The sequence below is a fragment of the Nerophis ophidion genome, linkage group LG17 (genome assembly GCF_033978795.1).
Source record: "Nerophis ophidion isolate RoL-2023_Sa linkage group LG17, RoL_Noph_v1.0, whole genome shotgun sequence".
NCBI lineage: Eukaryota > Metazoa > Chordata > Actinopteri > Syngnathiformes > Syngnathidae > Nerophis > Nerophis ophidion.
In genome coordinates this window covers 44,815,701-44,843,214 of record NC_084627.1, presented here as the reverse complement: position 1 = coordinate 44,843,214, position 27,514 = coordinate 44,815,701, and the positions used below count along the sequence as shown (strand labels likewise).

Here is a 27,514-nt window from a genome sequence, read left to right as displayed (position 1 = left end):
CGAATGTGTCCCTTGATCCTTGACCCCCGCTCTGGACACGGACTCTGACGCCTCTCTCTCTGCCCCACAGACCTCACCTGGGTCACGGACCCCTTTTGCCTATCCTCTTTGGATTTGTCTGCTTCTTCATCCAACATCACGGTAATACACAACAATTAATTACACACATGGTTTAACACCACACACTCTTGGATTTTGGTCACACACTCCATTCCTTAGTTTAAGTATATTTAGTATTGTGTATTATTACATATATTGTACTAAAACATAGAGCTACATTGCCCCCTTGTGTCTGTGCCGTCAACTCCCTTTCAGCAACCATAACAAGGAGTGCACAAAACACACGCTGGTCCTCTGGTGGAAACATGTGCAAGCTTAACTTTATATTCAAAAGAGGAAACAATTTGCAAGCCAGCTTAGAGGCTGCATCCATTGACATGCAAATAGTGGACAAAAGCAACAAGCAGCCTTGCCATTCCTCAGTCCAATCGCCTACAATGTGGATCCCTGCCAGGACATCAATTGTCTCCCTCAAATGAGTGAATGACGATGTTCTTTGTCTCTCTCAGACCAAGAAAAACCTGGATTTCTGGCTCTATCTATTCCAAACAACAAGACTGCATCAGGTTTCTCGCCACATTAGCTCAGGCTCAAATTAAAACATTGTTGCCTCCACAGTACCAGTAGCCTTGGAGCTAAGACTCTAGGAGGGTCATAAATTCGGCCCGGACTTTCTTCCTGCAGTGGGATATTAACCGTGAGTGGAGGAGGCCGTTTGTTTGTAATTCAACTTCCAGTCACAGTCTCTTCATGCTCCGGTCATCATGGCTCATTGTGCAGCTCATCCTGCCGTCCTCTTCGCGCTGCTGCTGATCGGCACGGCCGCAGTCGTGCTCCTCACTTTCCCAAGCAAAGACATCCCCGAGGCGCCCGGGTTCATGGTAAGGCCACCCCCTTTTTGGATTGTTGTATATTTGTGAAGGGCGATGAGTCGAGGAGACGCCAAGAGGAATCGTCGAACAAAAAGCTTTATTTGTTTCAGCGAGCCTCGGACTAGAACTGCAGCTCTAGGGGAAAAATTGTGCAGAATCTCTTCATTCTGCTGACCTGTCTAAACATTGTCCTTTAACACATGGGTGCCAAACTCTGGCCCGCGGGCCAAAACTGGCCCGCCGTGCAATCTAATTTGGCCCTTGAGGCAATATAATTTAGCATTAGAGCTGGCCCGCCGCTGTAACACCGCATTCACCGCTAATACTCATACTTGCCAACCCTCCTAATTTTCCCGGTAGACTCCCGGAGTTCAGTGCCCCTCCCGAAAATCTCCCAGGGCAACCATTCTCCCGAATTTCTACCGATTTCCACCTGGACAACTATATTGGGGGCGTGCATTTAACGCACTGCCTTTAGCGTTCTCTACAACCTGTCGTCACGTCCGCTTTTCCTCCATACTAACAGCGTGTCACATAATATTTGTGGCTTTTACACACACGCACAAGTGAATGCAAGGCATACTTGGTCAACAGTCATAGAAGTCACACTGAAGGTGGCCGTATAAACAACTTTAGCACTTTTACAAATATGCACCACACTGTGAACCCACACCAAACAAGAATGACAAACACATTTCGGGTGAACATCCACAACAGAACAAATACCCAGAACCCCTTGTAGCATTAACTCTTCCGGGGAACTTCCAGCAAACTGGCCAATAATTAACGTTTTATTCATGCATTTTCTCTTGCTACTTCAAGGCTTGAATGTTTGGTTCATTCATTATTGTTATTTTATTTTCAGATTTATTATTAGCCTGTGGAAAAAAATGATATTTACCTCAGAAGATTGCAAATAGAAAAAAAGGCATAACATTTTTGTTTACATTTTATTTAATATGCCATTGATATTTTTTAAATTATTATTATTATTATTATTTGAAACTGGATTTTGCATGTCACTAAAGTTATATAAGCCTTGCTTGTTCAATATTTAATGCAAAACTTGTTTGGGTCCCCATTAAAAGGTTAGTTGGTTCAACCTTGGCCCGCGGCTTTGTTCCGTTTAAAATTTTGGCCCACTCTGTATTTGAGTTTGACACCCCTGCTTTAACACCCCATCTCCTTGTGGGTCTAATCTTGATGCACTTTAACCTTAGTAGAATAACACTTTTAAAAGATTATGTGGCAAAATACATGCTACTTCCAATCCTATAATATAATTATACACTATATAATTAACCACAACATCAGTGAGAGTGTTTTGATTGATTGATTGAAACCTTTATTAGTAGATTGCACAGTACAGTACATATTCCGTACAATTGACCACTAAATAGTAAGTTTTTCAACTTGTTTTTCGGGGTCCACATTAATCAATTCATGGTAGAAGTTCAGTGTTAAGGTGCCCACATTTGAGGTCCTCTCCAAGGTTTCTCATAGTCATCATTGTCCCTGGCGTCCCACTGGGTGTGAGTTTTCCTTTCCCTTATGTGGGTTCTTCCGAGGATGTCGTAGTCGTAGTGGTTTGTACAGTCCTTTGAGACATTTGTGATTTGGGGCTATATAAACAAACATTGATTGATGATTGATTGATTGATTGATTGATTTACACAATGTGCCAACTTCACTGGTTTTGTAGTTTTTGGGTACTCTACCCACCTCTGTTATCGCCACATGTGGAAAGATGCAGGGTCATCATTAAAAAACATAACTGTATTATTGGCACTGACGTGAAATATTCACATACGTACATGTCACATATGAACAAAAATATAGAAATTGGCCTGCAGTGTAAACATTTCCTCCGTTACATCGGTACCGTCCCATGCCAAGATATAATAAAAAGCTTGCTCAATCGCGAGAGGTGTACTCACTTTTATGTTATCACTACTCTGTGTTCTCTACTCCTGCAGTACGGAATTGTTCTGGATGCCGGATCCTCACACACATCTTTGTACGTGTACAAGTGGCCTGCAGACAAGCAAAATGGCACCGGCGTAGTCACCCAGCACAGTGAATGCCATGCGGAGGGTAAGCTGAGCAAGTTGAGTTGGTAGTTTACATATTGGAAAAAAAAACATGTTGAGGGTCAATTTAACCCATTTCAGTTTGTGTGTTTATCAAAGTACTGGTTATCCTTTCTTTTTCTTGCTGAAATTTGGCGACTTTTCCTCATCTAGGGTCATGAACTGGTGTGTAAAATCTGGACCCTTTGTCTTGCAGAGTTTGTATACAAAGATGATGTTGCGGGTCATTTTGACCCAGACGCTTTAATGTTTGTAAATAGCCAAAATAAACAGGTCTCTTTGATGTGCTTTTTACTTTGATGTACAATTGTTTGTATTTTGATTGCCTCTGAGACACAGAGCCAGGTGTGTGAAGAGAGGGAACTTTCTTAAACTTGTCCTTCTCACTGCTCTCATGTCATCTCTTTGACAAACTCACCAAAAATGATCTCCTGAAGGATGACATCTGAGGAGACAAGGACAAGTGTGAGAAAGTTCCCTCTCTTCACACACCTGGCTCTGGGTCTCAGAGACAATCGAAATACAAACAATTGTACATCAAAGTAAAAAGTACATCAAGGAGACGTGTTTATTTTTGGATCGGAACAGCTATTTACCCACATTAAAGCGCCTGGGTCAAAATGACTCACAACATCATCTTTTTATACAAACTCTGCACAAACATTCCACTACACAACTAAGTGTCCAGATTTACACACCAGTTCATGACCCTAGATGAGGAAAAGTCACCAGCCTTCAGCAAGAAAAAGAAAGGACAACCAGTACTTTGATCAACACAAAAACTGAAATGGGTCAAATTGACCCTTAACATAATACAATTGGAATAAAAAATGTATTGTATGTCACTTTTCTAAATGTTTATATAACGTAAAATAAATTGTTATTGGTTTAACCTGTTTTCTTGACTGTTTAGAGTGCATTTACACAGTACGGGTCAAAACGACCCGCAACATAATCAATGTCATTTTTTCCAATATAATACAAGGGTTAAAGGCCTACTGAAACCCACTACTACCGACCACGCAGTCTGATAGTTTATACATCAATGATGAAATATTAACATTGCCACACATGCCAATACGGCCTTTTTAGTTTACTAAATTGCAATTTTAAATTTCCCGCAAGTTTCTTGTTTAAAATGTCGCGGATTGATGACGCGTACACGTGACGTCACGGACTGTAAGGAAATAATAGCCTCTGCACCACACACAGCTAAAAGTCGTCTGCTTTAATCGCATAATTGCACAGTATTTTGAACATCTGTGTTGCTGAATCTTTTGCAATTGGTTCAATTAATAATGGAGACTATAAAGAACAATGCAGTTGGTGGAAAGCGGTGGATTGCAGCTGTCTTTAGCACCGACACACAGCCGGTGTTTTCTTTGTTTTTAACACAGAGCGCTCAAGCAAACATGTTTCTCTACGTCAACCAGCATGTTTTTGGATGGAGAAATTGTGATATATATTTTACCGGAGACATCGATGGATTATTCGTCCTCCTGCAGTAGCTGTTTAAAACAGTGGTCCCCAACCTTTTTCTATCCGCGGACCGGTCAACGCTTAATAATTTGTCCCGCGGCCCGGAGGGGGTGGGGTGGGGGTTTGGGGGCTGGGTCATTTTTTTTTTCTTTTTTTTCTTTTTCTTCTTTGTCATGAAAAAGGGACGTTTTGTCAAGAAAAAAATAGTTTTTTGTGGTTGGTGCACTATTTGTAAGTGTATATTGTGTTTTTTTATGTTGATTTAATAAAAAGAAATATATATATATATATATTTTTTTTTTTTTATAAAAAAAATTCTTCTGCGGCCCAGTGGTTGGGGACCACTGGTTTAAAAGGCAGCTGTGGGCTTGGCTCCTCGGCTTCTCTCTGAGACACTGTGTGTTCACCGCAGCCATCCGACCTCGATGTATGTCTTTACAATCTCACTAAAACACTATTAAAACAATAAGCAGATAAGGGATCTTCCAGAATTATCCTAGTAAATGTGTCTAATTACATCAGAAACGCTCACACCGCCGCCGCCCGGAGCCGTCGCTTTTTATTTTATTTTAATTTTAATTTTTTTTTCTATTCCCTCGCTATCAATATCATCAGCCACGAATCTTTCATCCTCGCTCAAATTAATAGGGAAATTGTTGTTTTCTCCGTCCGAAAAGCTACATTATAAACAATGTGAGGATGTGAGGAGCCCTCACCCTTGTGACGTCATCGTCCATGACTTCCGGTAAAGGTGAGGCTTTTTTATCAGCACCAAAAGTTGTGAACTTTATCATCGATGTTCTCTACTAAATCCTTTCAGCAAAAATATGGCAATATGGCGAAATGATCAAGTATGACACATAGAATGGACCTGCTATCCCCGTTTGAATAAGAAAATCAAATTTCAGTAGGCCTTTAAATCATCTACCAACTTCAATCAAAAATGTGCACATTTTTGCCTATCATGACTCTAGTCAAGAAGGACTAATCAATGCTTGACTCTTCTGCAAGGAGGTGGGATCTCCAGCTATGCAGGCCAGCAGGGAGCAGTGGGATGGAGCCTGGAGGCGTGCTTGGACCAGGCAGTCCAGGACGTGCCTGCGCATCGACACACGGTCACACCTGTGTACCTGGGGGCCACAGCTGGCATGAGGCTCCTGCAGTGAGTCATTCTTTGTGTCAGCTTCAGATGGTACTTCATGGGCTTTTGCTTGCATATACCGTATTTTTCGGATTATAAATCGCAGTTTTTTCCATAGTTTGGCCAGGGGTGCGACATATACTCCGGAGTGACTTATGTGTGAAATTATCAACACATTACCAGAAAATATTGGTGTGTGGGGAGTGGGGAGTGCTTAGAGAGTATGGCAGGGGTGCCCATTACGTCGATCGCGAGCTACCAGTCGACCGCGGGGGGTGTGTCAGTCGATCTCCAGCCAGGCTTTTAAAAAAAATAGACCTAAAAATTAGTGATCATCAATCTTCACCAAGACGTCACTTAAATGACATTGACGGTACCGGAGGGTCTTGTGAGATGACGCTGGCTGCTGCAAGATCATTATTATGAAAATATGACCGAGAGGGAGGCGAGAAACACTTTTTATTTCAACACTCTCGCGCCATACCTTCCGTCAAAACTCTAAAGGCCGACTGCACATTTCCTATCTTCACAGTAAAAGCCCTGCTTCATGCTGCCTGCGCTAACTAAATACAGAGTCTCGGAAATCTGACGTGCACAAGCGATTCCTCAGAAAGCTGGCGTGCACATCACTTGTGCACGCCAGCTTTCCGAGACTCTTATTTTGTTAGCGCAGGCAGCATGAAGCAGGGCTTTTATTGTGAAGATAGGAAATGTGCAGTCGGCCTTTAGAGTTTTGACGGAAGGGACAGCGTGAAAGTCTGTTGAAATAAAAAGTGTTTCTCGCCTTCCTCTTTGTCATTTTTTCATAATAATGAACTGGCAGCAGCCAGCGTCATCTCACAAGACCCTCGGGTGCCGTGAATGTCAATCAAGCAAGCTACGGAATTTGCCGCCAATGTTTTTCTTGTAAAGTGTATGGAAGCTGGATAAATTAGATGCCAAAAACCAACCACTTTCATGTGGTATTGTACAGAAAGGACAACTTTTTTTCTCCTCCATTTGAAAATGTGGGCGTTATCATCATTACTGTCTGATTCCAATCAATGCAAGTCATCGGAATCAGGTAATACACCAACTTATATTCTTGTCTTCGTGAAAGAAAGACATCTATATGTGTTACACATGCTTGTATTATCATTAAACACATTTAACTTGTTTACAAAAATGTCTCTTTCATAAATAAATAAATATAAATGATATATATAAATGAGGTAGATCCCCTCGAGTTGGTCATTTGAAAAGTAGCTCGCCTGCAGAAAAAGTGTGGGCACCCCTGCAGTATGGGGTATCGGACTGTCTGATTGTGGCGGTCCACTCCCTGTATGATCAGTGCCAGAGCTTGGTCCGCATTGCCGGCAGTAAGTCGAACACATTTCCAGTGAGGGTTGGACTCCGCCAAGGCTGTCCTTTGTCACCGATTCTGTTCATAACTTTTATGGACAGAATTTCTAGGGGCAGTCAAGGCGTTGAGGGGTTCCGGTTTGGTGACCGCGGGATTAGGTCTCTGCTTTTTGCAGATGATGTGGTCCTGATGGCTTCATCTGACCGGGATCTTCAGCTCTCACTGGATCGGTTCGCAGCCGAGTGTGAAGCGACCGGAATGAGAATCAGCACCTCCAAGTCCGAGTCCATGGTTCTCGCCCGGAAAAGGGTGGAATGCCATCTCCGGGTTGGGGAGGAGACCCTGCCCCAAGTGGAGGAGTTCAAGTACCTAGGAGTCTTGTTCACGAGTGGGGGAAGAGTGGATCGTGAGATCGACAGGCGGATCGGTGCGGCGTCTTCAGTAATGCGGACGTTGTACCGATCCGTTGTGGTGAAGAAGGAGCTGAGCCGGAAGGCGAAGCTCTCAATTTACCGGTCGATCTACGTTCCCATCCTCACCTATGGTCATGAGCTTTGGGTCATGACCGAAAGGATAAGATCACGGGTACAAGAGGCCGAAATGAGTTTCCTCCTCCGGGTGGTGGGTCTCTCCCTTAGAGATAGGGTGAGAAGCTCTGCCATCCGGGAGGAACTCAAAGTAAAGCCGCTGCTCCTCCACATGGAGAGGAGCCAGATGGGGTGGTTCGGGCATCTGGTCAGGATGCCACCCGAACGCCTCCCTAGGGAGGTGTTTAGGGCACGTCCAACCGGTAGGAGGCCACGTGGAAGACCCAGGACACGTTGGGAAGACTATGTCTCCCGGCTGGCCTGGGAACGCCTCGGGATCCCCCGGGAAGAGCTAGACGAAGTGGCTGGGGAGAGGGAAGTCTGGGTTTCCCTGCTTAGGCTGTTGCCCCCGCGACCCAACCTCGGATAAGCGGAAGAAGATGGATGGATTATTTATCTCATTCGCGGAAGAGACGAAGAAAATGTCAGCAATCGTCACATACACAATAAGAATTCGGCGGGGGAGGGTCATGGCAGAAGTGCATTGTGGGTCATGGAATGCTAACTGCTATATGCTACTGCCGTAGCTATTACTATTGATCATTTCATCGTTGAAGGTAACTTATAAAAACTGAGAAGGGCTGAACAAAAATGGCACCGAAAAGGAAATCATGAACTGCAGATTACAAGCTGGACGTAGTGAAATATGCGGCAGAAAACGACAAGAGGAAGCGGCGCATACCTTTGGAGTTGGCAGAGTTGTTTAGAAGCGACATCGAGGAAGAAGATTTCATGGGATTTACGGATTAGGAGTGACAGATTGTTTGGTAAATGTATAGCATGTTCTATATGTTATAGTATTATAACATATATAGATGTGTACTATGGCTATGAGTTGTTTTTTTTCCCTTGGCCTCAGTCTGGACCCCCTCTCCAGGGGCCCAGGCTTAGACCGATTTTTTTTTATTTTATTTTAATCTTTTATTTTTTTTTCTCCTGTTCCTCCCCACTTGTTTACCTGCATCTAACATTTTTTGTAAGGGGCGCCGGAAGTTGGCAGACCGGTCAGCGATCCTGTTCTGTCTCCCTGTAATGTTTGTCTGACCTTGAATTGGATTGTGCTGAAAATTTTAATTTCTCCTCTGGGATTAATAAAGTATGTCTGATTCTGATTCTGTTATTTCAGGGGTAGGGAACCTATGGCTCGCGAGCCAGATGTGGCTCTTTTGATGACTGCATCTGGCTCTCTGATACATCTGAGCTGACATTGCTTAACACGATAAGTAATGAATAATTCCACTTGTAATCACAGTGTTAAAAATAACATTCAATACATAATACATTCTCATGCTTTTTTATGTTTAAGAAGTTGCGTTAATGGTAAGAAGTTGTTTATTTATTATTGGTTAGTGTGGGGCTTGCCCTCCTGGGGGTTCTTCAGACCACCAAGCACTGACATGAGAGCCTGTTTCAGGGTTACAATATTGTTTTATTTTTCAATAAGTCTCTCAGTTGCTTTCCAGCAATTGTATTTTTCTCTTTCGTTCTCGCTCGCGCTCTAGCTCCAGCTCCAACCCTGTCTCTCCTCCTGGCTGATGCTTACGGTATAACAGAGCGACATGTGATTAGATAACAAGGCCCAGGTGGGCCATCTACACACCTGTGGCTGATTTCGAAGGCCAGTCTTGGCAACACCCCGCTTCACTGCAGGCCCGCAGGCCACGCCCCCTCCACAGTTAGCGTCATAATAACAATGTTAATACAAAGAATGAGACACCTATTATACTCTGGAAATGTAGGTCTTACTTAAAAATGCAGTTGTGTTCAGTGTTAAAAAAAATGATTATATGGCTCTCACAGAAATACATTTTAAAATATTTGGCTTCTTGGCTCTCTCTGCCAAAAAGGTTCCCGACCCCTGTGTTATTTGAATGACTCTTACCATAATATGTTAGGTTAAAATGCCAGGCACCTTCTCAGTTGGTTATTTATGCCTCATATAACGTACACTTATTCAGCCTGTTGTTCACTATTTTTATTTATTTCAAATTGCCTTTCAAATGTCGATTCTTGGTGTTGGATTTTATCAAATAAATTTCCCCCCAAAAATGCGACGTATACATGTTTTTTTCCTTCTTCATTATACATTTTCGGCCGGTGCGACGTATATATACGGTAATTTGATGATGACATGACTGTTTTTCACCGTCCGCAGTATCTCAAATCCGGAGCAGTCGGACGAAATCCTGCTGGAAGTAGGCAAGAAAATCCAGTCCTACCCGTTCAGTTTCCGGGGGGCTGCCATCCTGTCCGGTCAAGAGGAAGGCGCATTCGGCTGGGTCACCGTCAATTACCTCTTGGAGAACTTCATCAAGGTGAGAATTTGTATTTGTATTGCACACTATTACAAGTACACTATATTGCCAAAAGTATTTGGCCACCTGCCTTGACTCGCATATGAACTGGAAGTGCCGTCCCATGGAATTGTCCAAAATGTTTTGATATTGGGACGGCGTGCGCAACCCGGGGGTCCCTGGTTCAATCCCCACCTAGTACCAACCTCGTCACGTCCGTTGTGTCCCGAGCAAGACACTTCACCCTTGCTCCTGATGGGTGCTGGTTAGCGCCTTGCATGGCAGCTCCCTCCATCAGTGTGTGAATGTGTGTGTGAATGGGTAAATGTGGAAGTAGTGTCAAAGCGCTTTGAGTAGGTAGAAAAGCGCTATAAAAGTACAACCCATTTAGTTATTCATTTATCCTGCAGCATTCAAAGTTCCTTTCACTGGAACTAAGGGGCCAAGCCCAACTCCTGAAACACAACCCCACATCATAATTCCTCCTCCACCAAAATGCAGTCCGAAATGTAGCGTTCTCCTGGCAACGTCCAAACCCAGACTCGTCCATCAGATTGCCAGATGGAAAAGCGAGATTCATCATTCCAAAGAACGCGGGCGACGTTATTTACACCAGTGGTCCCCAACCTTTTTGTATCCGCGGACCGGTCAACGCTTAATAATTTGTCCCGATGCCCGGGGGGCATGAAAAAGGGACGCTTTTTAACATTTCTTTTAAATTGCGTACCATGTACAAAAGGTGGAAAAAAAACACAGGAAACAAATAAAATAAAAGGAAGTGACACAATAACAATGATAAATAAACACCATAATATATACCGTAATGTAAACTTCAACTTAACTCACAGGGTAAATTTTTTTTTCTTCTTCTTTGTCATGAAAAAGGGACGCTTTTTAACATTTCTTTTAAATTGCGTACCATGTACAAAAGGTGGGAAAAAAACACAGGAAACAAATAAAATAAAAGGAAGTGACACAATCAGTAGAAGCATTTAAGTCTCACCTTAAAACTCATTTGTATAGTTTAGCCTTTAAATAGACTCCCTTTTTAGACCAGTTGATCTGCCGTTTCTTTTCTTTTTCTTCTATGTCCCACTCTCCCTTTTGGAGGGGGTCCGGTCCGATCCGGTGGCCATGTACTGCTCGCCTGTGTATCGGCTGGGGACATCTCTGCGCTGCTGATCCGCCTCCGCTTGGGATGGTTTCCTGCGGGCTCCGCTGTGAATGGGACTCTCGCTGCTGTGTTGGATCCGCTTTGGACTGGACTCTCGCGACTGTTTTGGATCCATTGTGCATTGAACTTTCACAGTATCATGTTAGACCCGCCCGACATCCATTGATTTCCTCCTCTCTAAGGTTCTCATAGTCATCATTGTCACCGACGTTCCACTGGGTGTGAGTTTTCCTTGCCCTTATGTGGGCCTACCGAGGATGTGGTAGTGGTTTGTGTTGTGGTTTGTGCAGCCCTTTGAGACACTAGTGATTTAGGGCTATATAAGTAAACATTGATTGATTGATAAATAAACACCATAATATATACTGTAATGTAAACTTCAACTTAACTCACATGATAAATTACCATTTTAACAGAAACCACAGTGGCAAAATGACAATAACCTGGCCAAAAGAACAAAATATTTGTCTCAGAGAAGAGACATTAAAGGGGAACTGCACTTTTTTTTACACCACTGCATCCCACGCTTTGCATTGGACTTGGTGATGTATGGCTTAGATCCAGCTGCTCGGCTATGGAAACCCATTCCATGAAGCTCAGTGCATACTGTACGTGGGCTAATTGGAAGGTCACAAGAAGTTTGAAACTCTGTAGCAACTGAATGTGCAGAAAGTCTTTGCACTATGCACTTCAGCATCCACTCCGTTTACGTGATTGAGTTGCTGTTGTTCCCAAACTTTAATTGGAAGGTCACATGAAGTTTGGAACTCTGTAGCAACTGAATGTGCAGAAAGTCTTTCCACTATGCAATTCAGCATCCACTCAGTTTACGTGATTGAGTTGCTGTTGTTCCCAAACTTTAATTGGAAGGTCACATGAAGTTTGGAACTCTGTAGCAACTGAATGTGCAGAAAGTATTTGCACTATGCGTTTCAGCATCCACTCAGTTTACGTGACTGAGTTGCTGTTGTTCCTAAACTTGAATTGGAAGGTCACATGAAGTTTGCAACGCTGTAGCAACTGAATGTGCAGAAAGTCTTTGCACTATGCGTTTCAGCATCCGCTCAGTTTACGTGGCTGAGTTGCTGTTGTTCCCAAACTTTAATTGGAAGGTCACATGAAGTTTGGAACTCTGTAGCAACTGAATGTGCAGAAAGTCTTTGCACTATGCACTTCAGCATCCACTCATTTTACGTGACTGAGTTGCTGTTGTTCCCAAACTTTAATTGGAAGGTCACATGAAGTTTGGAACTCTGTAGCAACTGAATGTGCAGAAAGTCTTTGCATTATGCGTTTCAGCATCCACTCAGTTTACGTGACTGAGTTGCTGTTGTTCCCAAACTTTAATTGGAAGGTCACATGAAGTTTGGAACTCTGTAGCAACTGAATGTGCAGAAAGTCTTTGCACCATGCGTTTCAGCATCCGCTCAGTTTACGTGACTGAGTTGCTGTTGTTCCCAAACTTTAATTGGAAGGTCACATGAAGTTTGGAACTCTGTAGCAACTGAATGTGCAGGAAGTCTTTGCACTATGCACTTCATTATCCACTCAGTTTACGTGACTGAATTGCTGTTGTTCCCAAACTTTTCTTAAAGCTGACAGTTGGCTTTGGAACATTTAGGAGCGAGGAAATTTCACAACTGGATTTGTTGCACAGGTGGCATCTTATGATAGTTCCACGCTGGAACTATCATAGGAGCTGAGCTCCTGAGAGCGGGCCATTCTCTCAAAAATGTTTGTAGAAACAGTCTCCATGCCAACGTGCTTGATTTTATACACCTGTGGCCGGGCCAAGTGATTAGGGACACCTGATTCTCATCATTTAGATGGGTGGCCAAATACTTTTGGCAATATAGGGTATTGGTTCTGTCAACCCAGAAATATTTTTATTTGATTAATCCCGCTTTTGAATTGTAATTATCACAATTAATCGCAATTTCGACATAAGTTTAACCTTTTTGGGGGGTGTTTTTTAGAGCGCTTTATAGGCGGGATAGAGCAAATCCAATTTCCTCCAGTGTTAGCTGACTTTTGCGAGGTTTTTTATTACAAGTTCGGGTAAATTAAAAAATAAAACATTAGGATTGATTGGCAACACTAAATTGGCCCTAGTGTGTGAATGTGAGTGTGAATGTTGTCTATCTGTGTTGGCCCTGCGATGAGGTGGCGACTTGTCCAGGGTGTACGCCGCCTTCCGCCCGATTGTAGCTGAGATAAGCGCCAGCATCCCCCGCGACCCCAAAAGGGAAAAAGCGGTAGAAATGGATGGATGGATGGATTGCGAATGATAAGACAAAATTCCAAAAAAGTAAATGTAAAAATTTAAAAATAGAACATGTTTAAAAAGTTGTTCTGTCTCTCACTACATGACATGACAAATAAATGTAGTTATGTTAAAATATTTTTTTAATTCAGTATCTATTCAAAAACACGTCATTATCAGTTTAAGCTACAGAGTTGCTAGGTTGCAACCGCTTAATTAGACACACTTCCTGTTTCCCTTTGAGGAAGCGAACATTCATTAACTTTTTTAAGTGGTATGTTGAACTTTTCACGACATTTAGGAAATTACCCAAGATCACCAAAATTGACTTTTCAAAGTGTTGCACCTTGTTGCACCTTCTGTCCTACGCACCTGCAACCGGATGTCACGTCACGTGTAAGGCGGCAAAAAAAAACTGTTGGTATTTTGTAGTGTTCTCCGAAGAACGGTCAAAACACTTGTTAAAGGCCTACTGAAATGAGATTTTCTTATTTAAACGGGGACAGCAGGTCCTTTCTATGTGTCATACTTGATCATTTTGAGATATTGCCATATTTTTGCTGAAAGGATTTAGTCGCTAATAAAAAAAGCCTTGCCTGTACCGGAAGTACCAGACGATGTGCGCGTGACGTCACGGGTTGTGGAGCTCCTCACATCTGAACATTGTTTACAATCATGGCCACCAGCAGCGAGAGCGATTCGGACCGAGAAAGCGACGATTTTCCCATTTATTTGAGCGAGGATGAAAGATTTGTGGAGGAGGAAAGTGAGAGTGAAGGACTAGAAAGAAAATAAAAGATGAAGGCAGTGGGAGCGATTTGGATGTTATTAAACACATTTACTAGGATAATTCTGGAAAATCCCATATCTGCTTATTGTGTTACTAGTGTTTTAGTGAGATTATATGGTCGTACCTGAAAGTCGGAGGGGTGTGGTGACCGCCAGTGTCTCTGAGGGAAGCCACGTTTCTCGACGAGGCAAAGCGAAGGCAGCCGTTCGGCCCGGGCTGAGATTTTTTTCCCCCCCTCCTCCACGGTGGAAGCATCCCACGTTCGGGGGCAGCCGGTCGGAGGAGGCAAGAGAGTCCGCAGCTGCCTCTTTGACAGGTGCACGAGGAACGACACAAGCTCTTTGCTCATGTCTACGGTAAGAGCCGACTTATTACCAACATTTTCTCACCCAAACCTGACGGTTGACATGTGATAGGGAACTATGTTCTCTTGACCGCTCTGTTCCATAGTAAAGCGTCACCGTCATCTTTCGGGAATGTAAACAAGGAAACACCGGCTGTGTTTGTGTTGCTAAAGGCAGCCGCAATACACCGCTTCCCACCTACGTCTTTCTTCTTTGACGTCTCCATTATTAATTAAACAAATTGCAAAAGATGCAGCAGCACAGATGTTCAGAATACTGTGTAGTTATGCGATTAAAGCAGACGACTTATAGCTGGGATCGGGGCTGGACCAAAATGTCCGCTACAATCCGGGACGTCTCGCGCACGCATCATCATACACGTCATCATACCGCAACGTTTTCAACAAGATACTTCGCGCAAAATTTTAAATTGCAATTTAGTAAACTAAAAAGGCCGTATTGGCATGTGTTGCAATGTTAATATTTCATCATTGATATATAAACTATCAGACTGCGTGGTCGGTAGTAGTGGCTTTCAGTAGGCCTTTAAAACATTTAAATTACAAAAAGAAGACGTTGAAAATATATTAATTCCGCCCCCGCGACCACGAGAGGGACAAGTGGTCGAGATGGATCTATATCAGGGGTAGGGAACCTATGGCTCTAGAGCCAGATGTGACTCTTTTGATGACTGCATCTGGCTCTCGGATAAATCTGAGCTGACGTTGCTTAACAGGATAATTGATGAATAATTCCACTTGTAATCACAGTGTTAAAAACAACGTTCAAAATATAAATTATTCTCATGCATTTTTATGTTCAAGAAGTTGCGTTAATGGTAAGAAGTAATTTATTTATTATTGGTTAGTGTGGGGCTTGCCCTCCTGGGGGTTCTTAACACCACCAAGAGCCTGTTTTAGGGTTCCAATATTGTTTTATTTAATTTTTCTCTCAGTTGCTTTACAGCAATTGTCTTTTTCTCTTTCGTCCTCACTCGCGCTCTGGCTCCAGCCCCAACCCTGTCTCTCCTCCTGGCTGCTGCTTATAACAGAGGGGCAGGTGATTAGATAAAAAGGCCCAGGTGGGCCGTCTACGCACCTGTCGTTGATTTCGAGGCCGGTCCTGGCAACATTCCACTTTGCTGCAGGCCCGCGGGCCACGCCTCCTCCACAGTTAGCTTCAGAATAACAATGTTATTACAAAGAAAAAGACTTATTATACTCTGGAAATGTTGGTCTTACTTTAAAAATGCACGTGTTTAGTTGTGTTCAGTGTTAAAAAAAAATTATATGGCTCTTAGGGAAATACATTTTAAAATATTTGGCTTCTTGGCTCTCTCAGCCAAAAAGGTTCCCGACCCCTGTTCTATATTGAGAATTGCTGACAACAATGGGTGCAAAGACAAACTGCTTGTAACTCACTGAGGACATCTAGTGGCGTTTCTACCACAGTGCAGGCTGTCCTTTGAATGGGACTGGAAGGAATGTCCAGGCATAGTTCAGTTTTAAAAGAGATACAAAGGCATGGTTTTCACTACAAAAATTAAGGTTTCTCACGATCAGTGTGTAAATATTATTAGTTGTATTATTTAGAAATGTATTTACTTATTTGTTGGTGTTCCAGTCAGCACTCATATATGTATGTGTGTATGTATGTGTGTGTTCATGCTAAAATGAGTTTCTACTTGAGATAAATATCCATCCATCCATCCATTTTCTACCGATTGTCTCTTTCGGGGTCTCTGGAGTCTCTCCCAGCTATTATTAATAATAAACTAAAATAGGACTAATAAATTAATCATTGTATGGAATGATAAAGACAAGAAAGCTCAGTAGTTCATGTATGAATAAAGAGGTAAATAATATTACATATTTAACTGTACCTCTAACTAAAACCCCCTTTTCAAGCCTTGCATAAATGTCTCTACCAAAATGTAAAAAAAAAAAATGCGTTGTTGTACTGTGCAAGTTTGAAATAAATACTTAAAACAATCAATCAATGTCAAAAAAGCAACACATTTAGCTGAACTGCACCAATTTTGTCAAGATGAGTGATCAGACATTCAACCAGAAGCTTGTGGATGGCTACCAAAAGCGAGGGACATTGATTGATTGATACTTTTATTAGTAGATTGCACAGTTCAGTACATATTCCGTACAATTGACCACTAAATGGTAACACCCGAATACGTTTTTGAAGGACGGCCCACGTTAATCAATTCATGGTGCGCAAATATTAACATAGCTGTATGTATACTTTTGACCCAGCACATTTTCAGTAGAGCCATAATAAATTCATAAAAGAACCACACTTCATGAATGTTTTTTTGTTGACCAACAAGTATGTGCTCCAATCACTCTATCACAAAAAATAAGAGTTGTAGAAACGATTGGAAACTCAAGACAGCCACGACATTTTGTTCTTTACAAATGTATGTAAACTGTATTTTGAAGAAACTACAATAAAAAACATGTTTTCAGTTATTTACTCTTTGTGTTAAGTACATAACTCCACGTGTGTTCATTCATAGGTTTGATGTGACGATCTACAACAGGGGTGTCAAACTCAAATACAGAGTGGGCCAAAATTTTAAACGGAACAAAGCCGCGGGCCAATGTTGATCAAATTAACCTTTTTAATAGGGACCCAAACAAGTTTTGCATTAAATATTGAACAAGCAAGGCTTATATAACTTTAGTGACATGCAAAATCCAGTTTCAAATAATAATAATAATAATTAAATAAATATCAATGGCATATCAAATAAAATTTAAATAAAAATGTTATGCCTTTTTTCCTATTTGCAATCTTCTGAGGTAAATATCAATTGTTTTCCACAAGTTAATAATAAATTTGAAAATAAAATAACAATAATGAATGAACCAAACATTCAAGCCTTGAAGTAGCAAGAGAAAATGCATGAATAAAACGTTAATTATTGCTCAGTTTGCTGGAAGTTTCCCGGAAGAGTTAGTGCTGCAAGGGATTTATTCTGTTGTATTACGGTGCGGATGTTCACCCGAAATGTGTTTGTCATTCTTGTTTGGTGTGGGTTCACAGTGTGGCGCATATTTGTAACAGTCCTAAAGTTGTTTATACGGCCACCCTCAGTGTGACCTGTATGGCTGTTGACCAAGTATGCCTTGCATTCACTTGTGCGTGTGTGTAAAAGCCACAAATATTATGTGACACGCTGTTAGTAAGGAGGAAAAGCGGACGTGACGACAGGTTGTAGAGAACGCTAAAGGCAGTGCCTTAAATGCACGCCCCCAATATAGTTGTCCAGGTGGAAATAGGTATAAATTCGGGGGAATGGTTGCCCCGGGAGATTTTCGGGAGGGGCACTGAATTTCGGGGGTCTACCGGGAAAATAATTAGGGTTGGCAAGTATGAGTATTAGCGTTGAATGCGGTGTTACAGCGGCCGGCCAGCTCTAATGCTAAATTGATATTGCCTCAAGGCCCAAATTAAATTACACAGCGGGCCAGAGTTTGACACCCATGATCTACAATGTAAATAGTCATGAAAATAACTGTCTGAGTGGTAATTTGTTAAAAGTTCCTGAAGGCAGCAAATATATAGAGTACTTCTTGTCTGTTTCCAGTATGGCTTCGTGGGACGATGGCTCAGCTCAGGAAGGCCCACAGTTGGGGCTCTGGATTTCGGCGGCGCGTCCACACAGATCACATTTGTGACTAAAGACAGGGTGGAGCAGCAGAAGGACATGATGAAGCTGCGTCTGTACGGCCAGGAGTACTCTCTGTACACGCACAGCTTCCTCTGCTACGGGCAGGACCAGGTCCTCAAGAGGCTCCTCGCCCACATTTTCAAGGTAGTTCCAACCACTAGGGCGGTTATTTCCCCTCACAGAATTGAATATGTTATCAATGTGATCTTGCATTTTACTTGTAAACCCAGTCTGGTTGGTAAAGAAACACTTCTTTCAGTCGCAGGGGTATGCAGAGTCCGTCACACATCCGTGCTATCCTGCAGACTCCTCTGTAAGCGTAGAGCTGGACGGTGTATTCAACTCTCCGTGCACAGCCAAGTACAAACCCAGCTCCTACAAGACCCAGGGCTCTTTGACAGTACGTGGCAGCGGGCATTATGAGCAATGCCAAGGCAACGTGTCCGGGATCTTCTCCTTCGACGGATGCCCTTTCTCTCAATGCTCCTTTGACAAGGTCTTCCAGCCCAATGTGACTGGCAGTTATATGGTAAGAATGTTCCACGTGGCGCTCTGAGAAACATGTGACTTTCCAAAACCCAAAACCAGTGAAGTTGTCTAGTTTTGTAAATGGTAAATAAAAACAGAATACATCCATCCATCCACTTTCTACCGCTTATTCCCTTCTGGGGTGGCAGGGGGCGCTGACGCCTATCTCAGCTACGATCGGGCGGAAGGCGGGGTACACCCTGGACAAGTCGCCACCTCATCGCAGGGCCAACACAGATAGACAGACAACATTCACACTCACATTCACACACTGATTTGCAAATTATTTTCAACCTATATTCAATTGAATAGACTGCAAAGACAAGATACTTAACGTTCGAACTGAAAAAAATTATTTTTTAGCAAATATTAGCTCATTTGGAATTTGATGCCTTCAACATGTTTGAAAAAAACTGGCACGGGTAGCAAAAAAGACTGAGAAAGTTGAGGAATGCTCATCAAACACTTATTTGGAACATCCCACAGGCGAACAGGCTAACTGGGAACAGGCGCGTGCCATGATTGGGTATAAAAGCCATTTATCAACAACACCCAGAAACGCTGCCGGCTTCGCTGGGCCTGAGCTCATCTAAGATGGACTGATGCAAAGTGGAAAACTGTTCCGTGGTCTGACGAGTCCACATTTCTAATTGTTTTTGGAACTTGTGGATGTCGTGTCCTCCGGACCAAAGAGGAAAAGAACCATCCGGATTTTTAAAGGCGCAAAGTCCAAAAGCCAGTATATGTAATGATATGGGGGCATGGGTAACTCACAAATCATTTAGGGGATTTAGGGATTTAACCATCTATGGTCTGTAATATCATCAGAAGGTTCAGAGAATCTGGAGAAATCACTGCACGTAAGCAGCAAGGCTGAATACCAACATTGAATGCTCCTGACCTTCAATCCTTTAGGCGGTACTGCATCAAAAAGTGACATCAGTGTGTAAAGGATATCACCACATGGGATCAGGAACATATCAGAAAACCACTGTCATTAACTACAGTTGATCGCTACATCTAAATGGTAAAATGGTAAATGGTTGTACTTGTATAGCGCTTTTCTACCCCTTTTTAAGGAGCCCAAAGCGCTTTGACAGTATTTCCACATTCACCCATTCACACACTGTTGGTGGGAGTTGCCATGCAAGGCGCTAACCAGGACCCATCAGGAGCAAGGGTGCAGTGTCTTGCTCAAGGACACAACGAACGTGACTAGGATGGTAGAAGGTGGGGATTGAACCTGTAACCCTCAGATTGCTGGCACGGCCACTCTCTCAACTCCGCCACGCCGTCCCCCTGTAAGTGCAAGTTAAAACTCTACTTTGCAAAGCGAAAGCCATTTATCAACAACACCCAGAAACGCCGCCGACTTCGCTGGGCCCGAGCTAATCTTGGATGAACTGATGCAAAGTGGAAAAGTGTTCTGTGGTCTGACAAGTCCACATTTCAAATTGTTTTTGGAATGAAGAGAAAAAGTTCAAAAGGCAACATCTGTGATGGTATGGGGGTGTATTAGTGCCCAAGGCATGGGTAACTTACACATCTGTGAAGGCACCATTAATGCTGAATGGTTCATACAGGTTTTGTAGCAACATATGTTGTCATCCAAGCAACGTTATCATGGACGCCCCTGCTTATTTCAGCAAGACAATGCCGAGCCACGTGTTACAACAACTAAATGTGTTTTGGAGCAAATGTGTGGCGCAATATTGAGCCTAAAATACCACACCTGGACTGTTGAACAACTTAAGCTGTACATCAAGCAAGAATGGTAGAGAATTCCACTTGTTCACTGAGTGTTGTTAAAAGGAAAGGCCATGTAACACAGTGGTAAAAATGCCCCTGTGACAACTTTTTTGCAATGTGTTGCTGCCATTAAATTCTAAATTAATGGTTATTTGCAAAAATTAAATGAGGTTTCTCAGTGTGAACATTAAGTATCTTGTCTTTGCAGTTTATTCAATTGAATATAAATTGAAAAGGATTTGCAAATCATCGTATTCTCTTTTTATTTACCATTTACACAACGTGACAACTTCACTGCTTTTGGGTTTTGTACATTGTGTAATTCCTGCATTTTTTTTTTCTCCTGTGTGAACAGGCATTTTCAGCCTTCTTCTACATTCACTCCTTCCTGCAGCGCGTCACGGGCATTCCGGTCAGCACGGCTGCACAAATGGAGGAGGCAACTCAAACAATATGCAACATGAGTTTTGCTCAGGTGAAGTACGGACTCATTAATGTTTTACAGTCGTGTGTGCATGCCTGCATGAGTTTGAGGCACATTTTGGTTAAAATAGGATTTACAGTGGTGCAAAAAAGTATTTAGTCAGCCACCGATTGTGCAAGTTCTCCCACTTAAAATGATGACCGAGGTCTGTAATTTTCATCATAGGTACACTTCAACTGTGAGAGACAGAATGTGAAAAAAAAATCCAGGAATTCACATTGTAGGAATTTTAAAGAATTTATTTGTAAATTATGGTGGGGAGAGGGAAGTCTGGGCTTCCCTGCTTAGGCTGCTGCCCCCGCGACCCGACCTCGGATAAGCGGAAGAAGATGGATGGATGGATGGATGGTGGAAAATAAGTATTTGGTCACTTCAAACAAGGAATATCTCAGGCTCTCACGGACCTGTAACTTCTTCTTTAAGAAGGTCTTCTGTCCGCCACTCGTTATCTGTAAAAAAAGACACCTGTCTACAGCCTCAAACAGTCAGACTCCAAACTCCACTATGGCCAAGACCAAAGAGCTGTCAAAAGACACCAGGATAATAATCATAGACCTGCACCAGACTGGGAAGAGTGAATCTACAACAGGCAAGCAGCTTGGTGTGAAAAAAATCAACTGTGGGAGCAATTATCAGAAAAGGGAAGACATACAAGACCACTGATAATCTCGCTCGATCTGGGGCTCCACGCAAGATTTCATGATCATGAAAACGGTGAGCAAAAATCCCAGAACCACACGGGGGGACCTGGTGAATGACCTTCAGAGAGCTGGGACCAAAGTAACAAAGGTTACCATCAGCAACACACTACGCCGACAGGGAATCAAATCCTGCAGTGCCAGACGTGTCCCCCCTGCTTAAGCCAGTGCATGTCCAGCCCCGTTTGAAGTTTGCCAGACAGCACATGGATGATACAGCAGAGGATTGGGAGAATGTCATGTGGTCAGATGAAACCATAATAGAACTTTTTGGTATAAACTCAACTCGTCGTGTTTGGAGGAAGAAGAATACTGAGTTGCATCCCAAGAACACCATGCCTACTGTGAAGCATGGGGGTGGAAACATCATGCTTTGGGGCTGTTTTTTGGCTAGGGGACAGGACGATTGATCCGTGTTAAGGAAAGAATGAATGAGGCCATGTATCGTGAGATTTTGAGCCAAAACCTCCTTCCATCAGTGAGAGCTTTGAATGGTTGACCAAATACTTATTTTCCACCATAATTAACAAATACATTTTTAAAAATTCCTACAATGTGATAGCCTGGATTTTTTTTTCACATTCTGTCTCTCACAGTTGAAGTGTACCTATGATGAAAATTACAGACCTCTGTCATCATTTTAAGTGGGAGAACTTGCACAATCGGTGGCTGACTAAATACTTATTTGCCCCACTGTATAATGAAGAAATAAAACATTTAGAACAGAAGAATCGATGTAAATTCGGGCGAAAATAGAGATTTTAATACTATCGTTATGTATATAGCACACGTGTCAAACTCAAGGCCGGGGGGCCAGTTCTGGCCCGCTACATCGTTTTATGTAACCTTGGAAAAAACGGGTTTGAATAAAATACTTTTTTTTTTTTTTTAGTAAATGCATTCGTTTTTTCACTTTTAACAGGAAAAAAAAGCATATTTTTAAATATCTGATCATGCCAATTGTATTATTATATTATGTGATTGTGATGTGATTATTTCTTCATTGGTTAATTTGTTGTACACCAACATGCTGATACCATTTATCAACATGCATTTAGATGCTAGATCTTGCTCCGGATCAAGCGCCTCGCCTGAGGGACTACTGCGCTTCCTCGGTCTACGTCAAGATTCTTCTGCTCAGAGGATACGGCTTTGACGACACATCCTTCCCACGCATTTCTTTCAAGAAGAAGGTGAGAGGTTTGCTCATTTATTTACCATATTTATTTACATATTTAATCCACAATAAAAAGCCTGCACAGCATAAGAGGTAGGAAATATTGACTCCCAACCCCTCAGCACACTGGGAATCAGCATTACTCCTCTCTAGTCAGTTTTACCAGTCACTTTATACGTTTTATTGTCTCGTTTTTTTAGGGGTGTCAAACTCAAATACAGAGTGGGCCAAAATTTTAAACGGAACAAAGCCGCGGGCCAAAGTTGAACAAATTAACCTTTTTAATACGGAACCCAAACAAGTTTTGCATTAAATACTGAACAAGCAAGGCTTATATAACTTTAGTGACATGCAAAATCCAGTTTCAAATAATAATAATAATTAAAAAAATATCAATGGCATCCATCCATCCATATTCTACCGCTTATTCCCTTTTGGGGTCACGGGGGGCGCTGGCGCCTATCTCAGCTACAATCGGGCGGAAGGCGGGGTACACCCTGGACAAGTCGCCACCTCATCGCAGGGCCAACACAGATAGACAGACAACATTCACACTCACATTCACACACTAGGGCCAATTTAGTGTTGCCAATCAACCTATCCCCAGGTGCACGTCTTTGGAAGTGGGAGGAAGCCGGAGTACCCGGAGGGAACCCACGCATTCACGGGGAGAACATGCAAACTCCACACAGAAAGATCCCTAGCCTGGATTTGAACCCAGGACTCCAGGAATTTCGTATTGTGAGGCAGACGCACTAACCCCTCTGCCACCGTGAAGCCCTATCAATGGCATATCAAATAAAATTTAAATAAAAATGTTATGCCTTTTTTTCTATTTGCAATCTTCTGAGGTAAATATAATTTTTTTCACACAGGCTAATAATAAATTTCAAAATAAAATAACAATAATGAATGAACCAAACATTCAAGCCTTGAAGTAGCAAGAGAAAATGCATGAATAAAACGTTAATTATTGGCCAGTTTGCTGCTGCAAGGGGTCCTGGGTATTTATTCTGTTGTGTTACGGTGCGGATGTTCACCCGAAATGTGTTTGTCATTCTTGTTTGGTGTGGGTTCACAGTGTGGCGCATATTTGTAACAGTGCTTTAGTTGTTTATATGGCCACCCTCAGTGTGACCTGTATGGCTGTTGACCAAGTATGCCTTGCATTCACTTGAGCGTGTGTGTAACAACCACAAATATTACGAGACACGCTGTTAGTATGGAGGGAAAAGCGGACGTGACGACAGGTTGTAGAGAACGCTAAAGGCAGTGCCTTAAATGCACGCCCCCAATATAGTTGTCCAGGTGGAAATCGGTAGAAATTCTGGAGAATGGTTGCCCCGGGAGATTTTCGGGAGGGGCACTGAACTTCGGGAGTCTACCGGGAAAATTAGGAGGGTTGGCAAGTATGAGTATTAGCGGTGAATGCGGTGTTACAGCGGCACCGACGCTGTATAACACCGGCGGGCCAGCTCTAATGCTAAATTGATATTGCCTCAAGGGCCAAATTAAATTACACGGCGGGCCAGAGTTTGACACCCATATCTTAAGCCATATTGTATATTGTGTTGTTTCTGTATATTGTGTGGTTTCTTCATTTTTTTAAAAATGCAAAGCACCTTAGGGAAGCAACCTAAATTTATTTGGACCTGTACCTGTACCTGTACATGCACAATGACAATAAAGATCATTCATTCATTCATTTCAGCATTGAAAGGAAACACAGTTGTTGTGTTTTGTTCCCATTTCTGCAGGCGGGCAACACTTCTGTTGGATGGGCTCTGGGTTACATGTTGAGTTTGAGCAATTTGCTGCCGTCAGAAAAAATTGGAACTTGGAGGGCATTGCCGCCGGGAGTTTGGCAGACCCTGATTGTATTTTCTGTATTGCCCTTCGGCGCCATCGTGGCCTTCGTCGGACTTGAGTGGAAGAGGAGAGGACGCCAGGACGCCGCCATTTAGTCCTGCTGTCGCACACAATTACTCCGTGATGGCGTCTAATCTGGATTTAAATGTGAATGTGAGGTTTGCGCCTCATGTGCGGTAGTTTTGCCCATTCCTTATACACAAAGTCCCTGGTGGACTCCACTTAAAATTGAATGTGTTTTGAGAACATGAATGGAAGACTACTCAGGTTTAATAACATTACCCGGCATTTTTACCTCAGAAACAAAATGTGTACTTTTATTCTTTTTTTTTAGAAATGTAGAATTTGTGAATTCACATTCTGCTGCAGGGTTTGCCGATACAAGCAAAAAATAACCAGGTGTGTACATAACATACATATTTATGCCCAATCACCCTTTTACAGTGATGCCGCTACGGAAAATTAATTGACAAAGTCCAGAAAAAAACTTATTGGAGGAATTTGAACATAGTGAGTGGAAGTGTCAGCCTAGCGCCAAGAAGCCAAAATCGATGGCATCATGCGTCACATTCCTGAAGAAACTTCAGCCTTAATATCATTTGTTTTCATCATTTTTTTTTCAAATGTGCAGCACTTATTTTTTGGGACAAATCATGTAAAGCTAGTTCCGTATGGAGAGCCAAATGAGGAAAAAATTTATGAGTGTTAAAATCATTAACTAAATCACTTTCCATCCATCCAATTTTCTACCGCTTGTCCCTTATAGCAGTGGTTCTCAACATTTTTTCAGCGATGTACCGCCTGGAAACATTTTTTTAATTCAATCAGAGCAAAACATTTTTGGTTGAAAAAAAGAGATAAAGAAGTAAAATACAGCACTATGTCATCAGTTTATGATTTATTAAATTGTTTAACAGTGCAAAATATTGCTCTTTCGTAGTGGTGTTTCTTGAACTATTGGGAAAAAAAGATATAAAAATAACTCAAAACTTGTTGAAAAATAAAAGTGATACAATTATAAATAAAGATTTCTACACATAGAAGTAATTATCAACTTAAAGTGCCCTCTTAGGGGATTGTAATAGAGATCCATCTGGATTCATCAACTTAATTCTAAACATTTCTTCCAAAAAAAGAAATCTTTAACATCAATATTTATGGAACATGTCCACAAAAATCTAGCTGTCAACACTGAATATTGCAGTGTTGCATTTCTTTTCACAGTTTATGTACTTACATTCATATTTTGTTGAAGTATTATTCAATAAATATATTGATAAAGGATTTTTGAATTGTTGCTATTTTTAGAATATTTAAAAAAAATCTCACGTACCCCTTGGCATACCTTTAAGTACCCCCAGGGGTACGCGTGCCCCCATTTGAGAACCACTGCCTTATAGGGTCGCAGGGGGTGCTGGAGTCTATCATAGATTAGAATAAAATACGTGCATGTGTTAATAAATGTGTCATTTAAATTATTTTAAAACCATATTTAATTATTTCCTGATTAATAAATTAAAATAAATACATAGTGTTATGAATTAAACTATTACATACATGAGTAATATATCATGTTTATTTAAAGCATGAAGAAAAAATGGATGGATAATTAAATCAATTGTTAAACGATAATCAAATGAAATTTTATATTAAATACATTGACACATTTAAATACATATTCATGTTTTAAATTACAAATGTAAATAAAGAATGACACATTTAGGTAAATATTTAAAGATGTATGTATTTAATTTTGTCTCATGTGGCCCTCCATAGTTAAAGTACATTGATGGAAAGATGTTTACAAAAATAACAATGTACAGTATTCTATAACAAAGCAGTTTATACTTGAATGTACAGTATGGTAATATTCAACATTACTCTCAAGGTCCATTGATGTTACTTTTTTAATAAAACGTACATATTCAAGTAGCAAGTGTGCAGAGTACATTTTTTTATTATTATTATTATTATTATTGGCAAGAGGAAGTGTCGTATGCAACTGTTTTGATGCTTTCCTTCAGAATAAAAGGCTATAGCTTTAAAGTGTAGTCATTTTAATGCAGTAAATTGTTATTAACTATTATATACGCGTGTACATGAACATAAAACATACAACAGTAAATTCAAACTTGATTCATCATACCAATTGGATCAACTATGAATACAATCTCTCCGAGACAAAACCTCAATTTTGAAAAAGGCAACCAGATGTAATTAAATGTGTCATTTAATTTAATTTAAAACAATATTTGATTATTTCATGATTAATGAATTAAAATAAATACATAGTGTTATGAATTAAACTATTACATACATGTTTATTTAAAGCATGAAGAAAAAATGGATGGATAATTAAATCAATTGTTAAACGATAATCAAATGAAATTTTATAATAAATACATTGACACGTTTAATAACACATTCATGTTGTAAATTACAAATGTAAATAAAGAATGACACATTTAGGTAAATATTTAAAGATGTATATATTTAATTTTGTCTCATGTGGCCCTCCATAGTTAAAGTACATTGATGTAAAGATGTTTACTAAAATAACCATGTACAGTATTCTATAACAAAGCAGTTTATACTTGAATGTACAGTATGGTAATATTCAACATTACTCTCAAGGTCCAGTGGTGTTACTTTTTTAATAAAACGTACGTATTCAAGTAGCAAGTGTGCAGTGAACTTTTTATTATTATTATTATTAATATTGGCGAGAGGAAGTGTCGTATGCAACTGTTTTGACGCTTTCCTTCAGAATAAAAGGCTACAGCTTTAATGTGTAGTCATTTTAATGCAGTAAATTATTATTAACTATTATATACGCGTGTACATGAACATAAAACATACAAAAGTAAATTCAAACTTGATTCATC

At 41.3% G+C, this 27,514-nt stretch overlaps 1 protein-coding gene across 2 annotated transcripts; it reads left to right on the top strand.

Annotated features, from left to right (window-relative positions):
* Positions 1-357: 357 nt before the first annotated feature.
* entpd2b (ectonucleoside triphosphate diphosphohydrolase 2b) lies at positions 358-26,955 on the top strand. Of its 2 annotated transcripts, XM_061877028.1 has the most exons (9): positions 358-941; positions 2,909-3,026; positions 5,513-5,663; positions 9,727-9,886; positions 18,041-18,268; positions 18,384-18,653; positions 20,757-20,876; positions 22,642-22,776; positions 24,518-26,955. In XM_061877028.1, the coding sequence occupies exons 1-9, from the start codon at positions 825-827 to the stop codon at positions 24,722-24,724; spliced, it is 1,506 nt and encodes a 501-aa protein (XP_061733012.1). In that variant the 5' UTR covers positions 358-824; the 3' UTR covers positions 24,725-26,955. The 2 variants fall into 2 exon arrangements, with proteins under 2 accessions (XP_061733012.1, XP_061733011.1); XM_061877027.1 differs by lacking the exon at positions 358-941 and having other exon boundaries at positions 2,368-3,026.
* Positions 26,956-27,514: the final 559 nt, after the last annotated feature.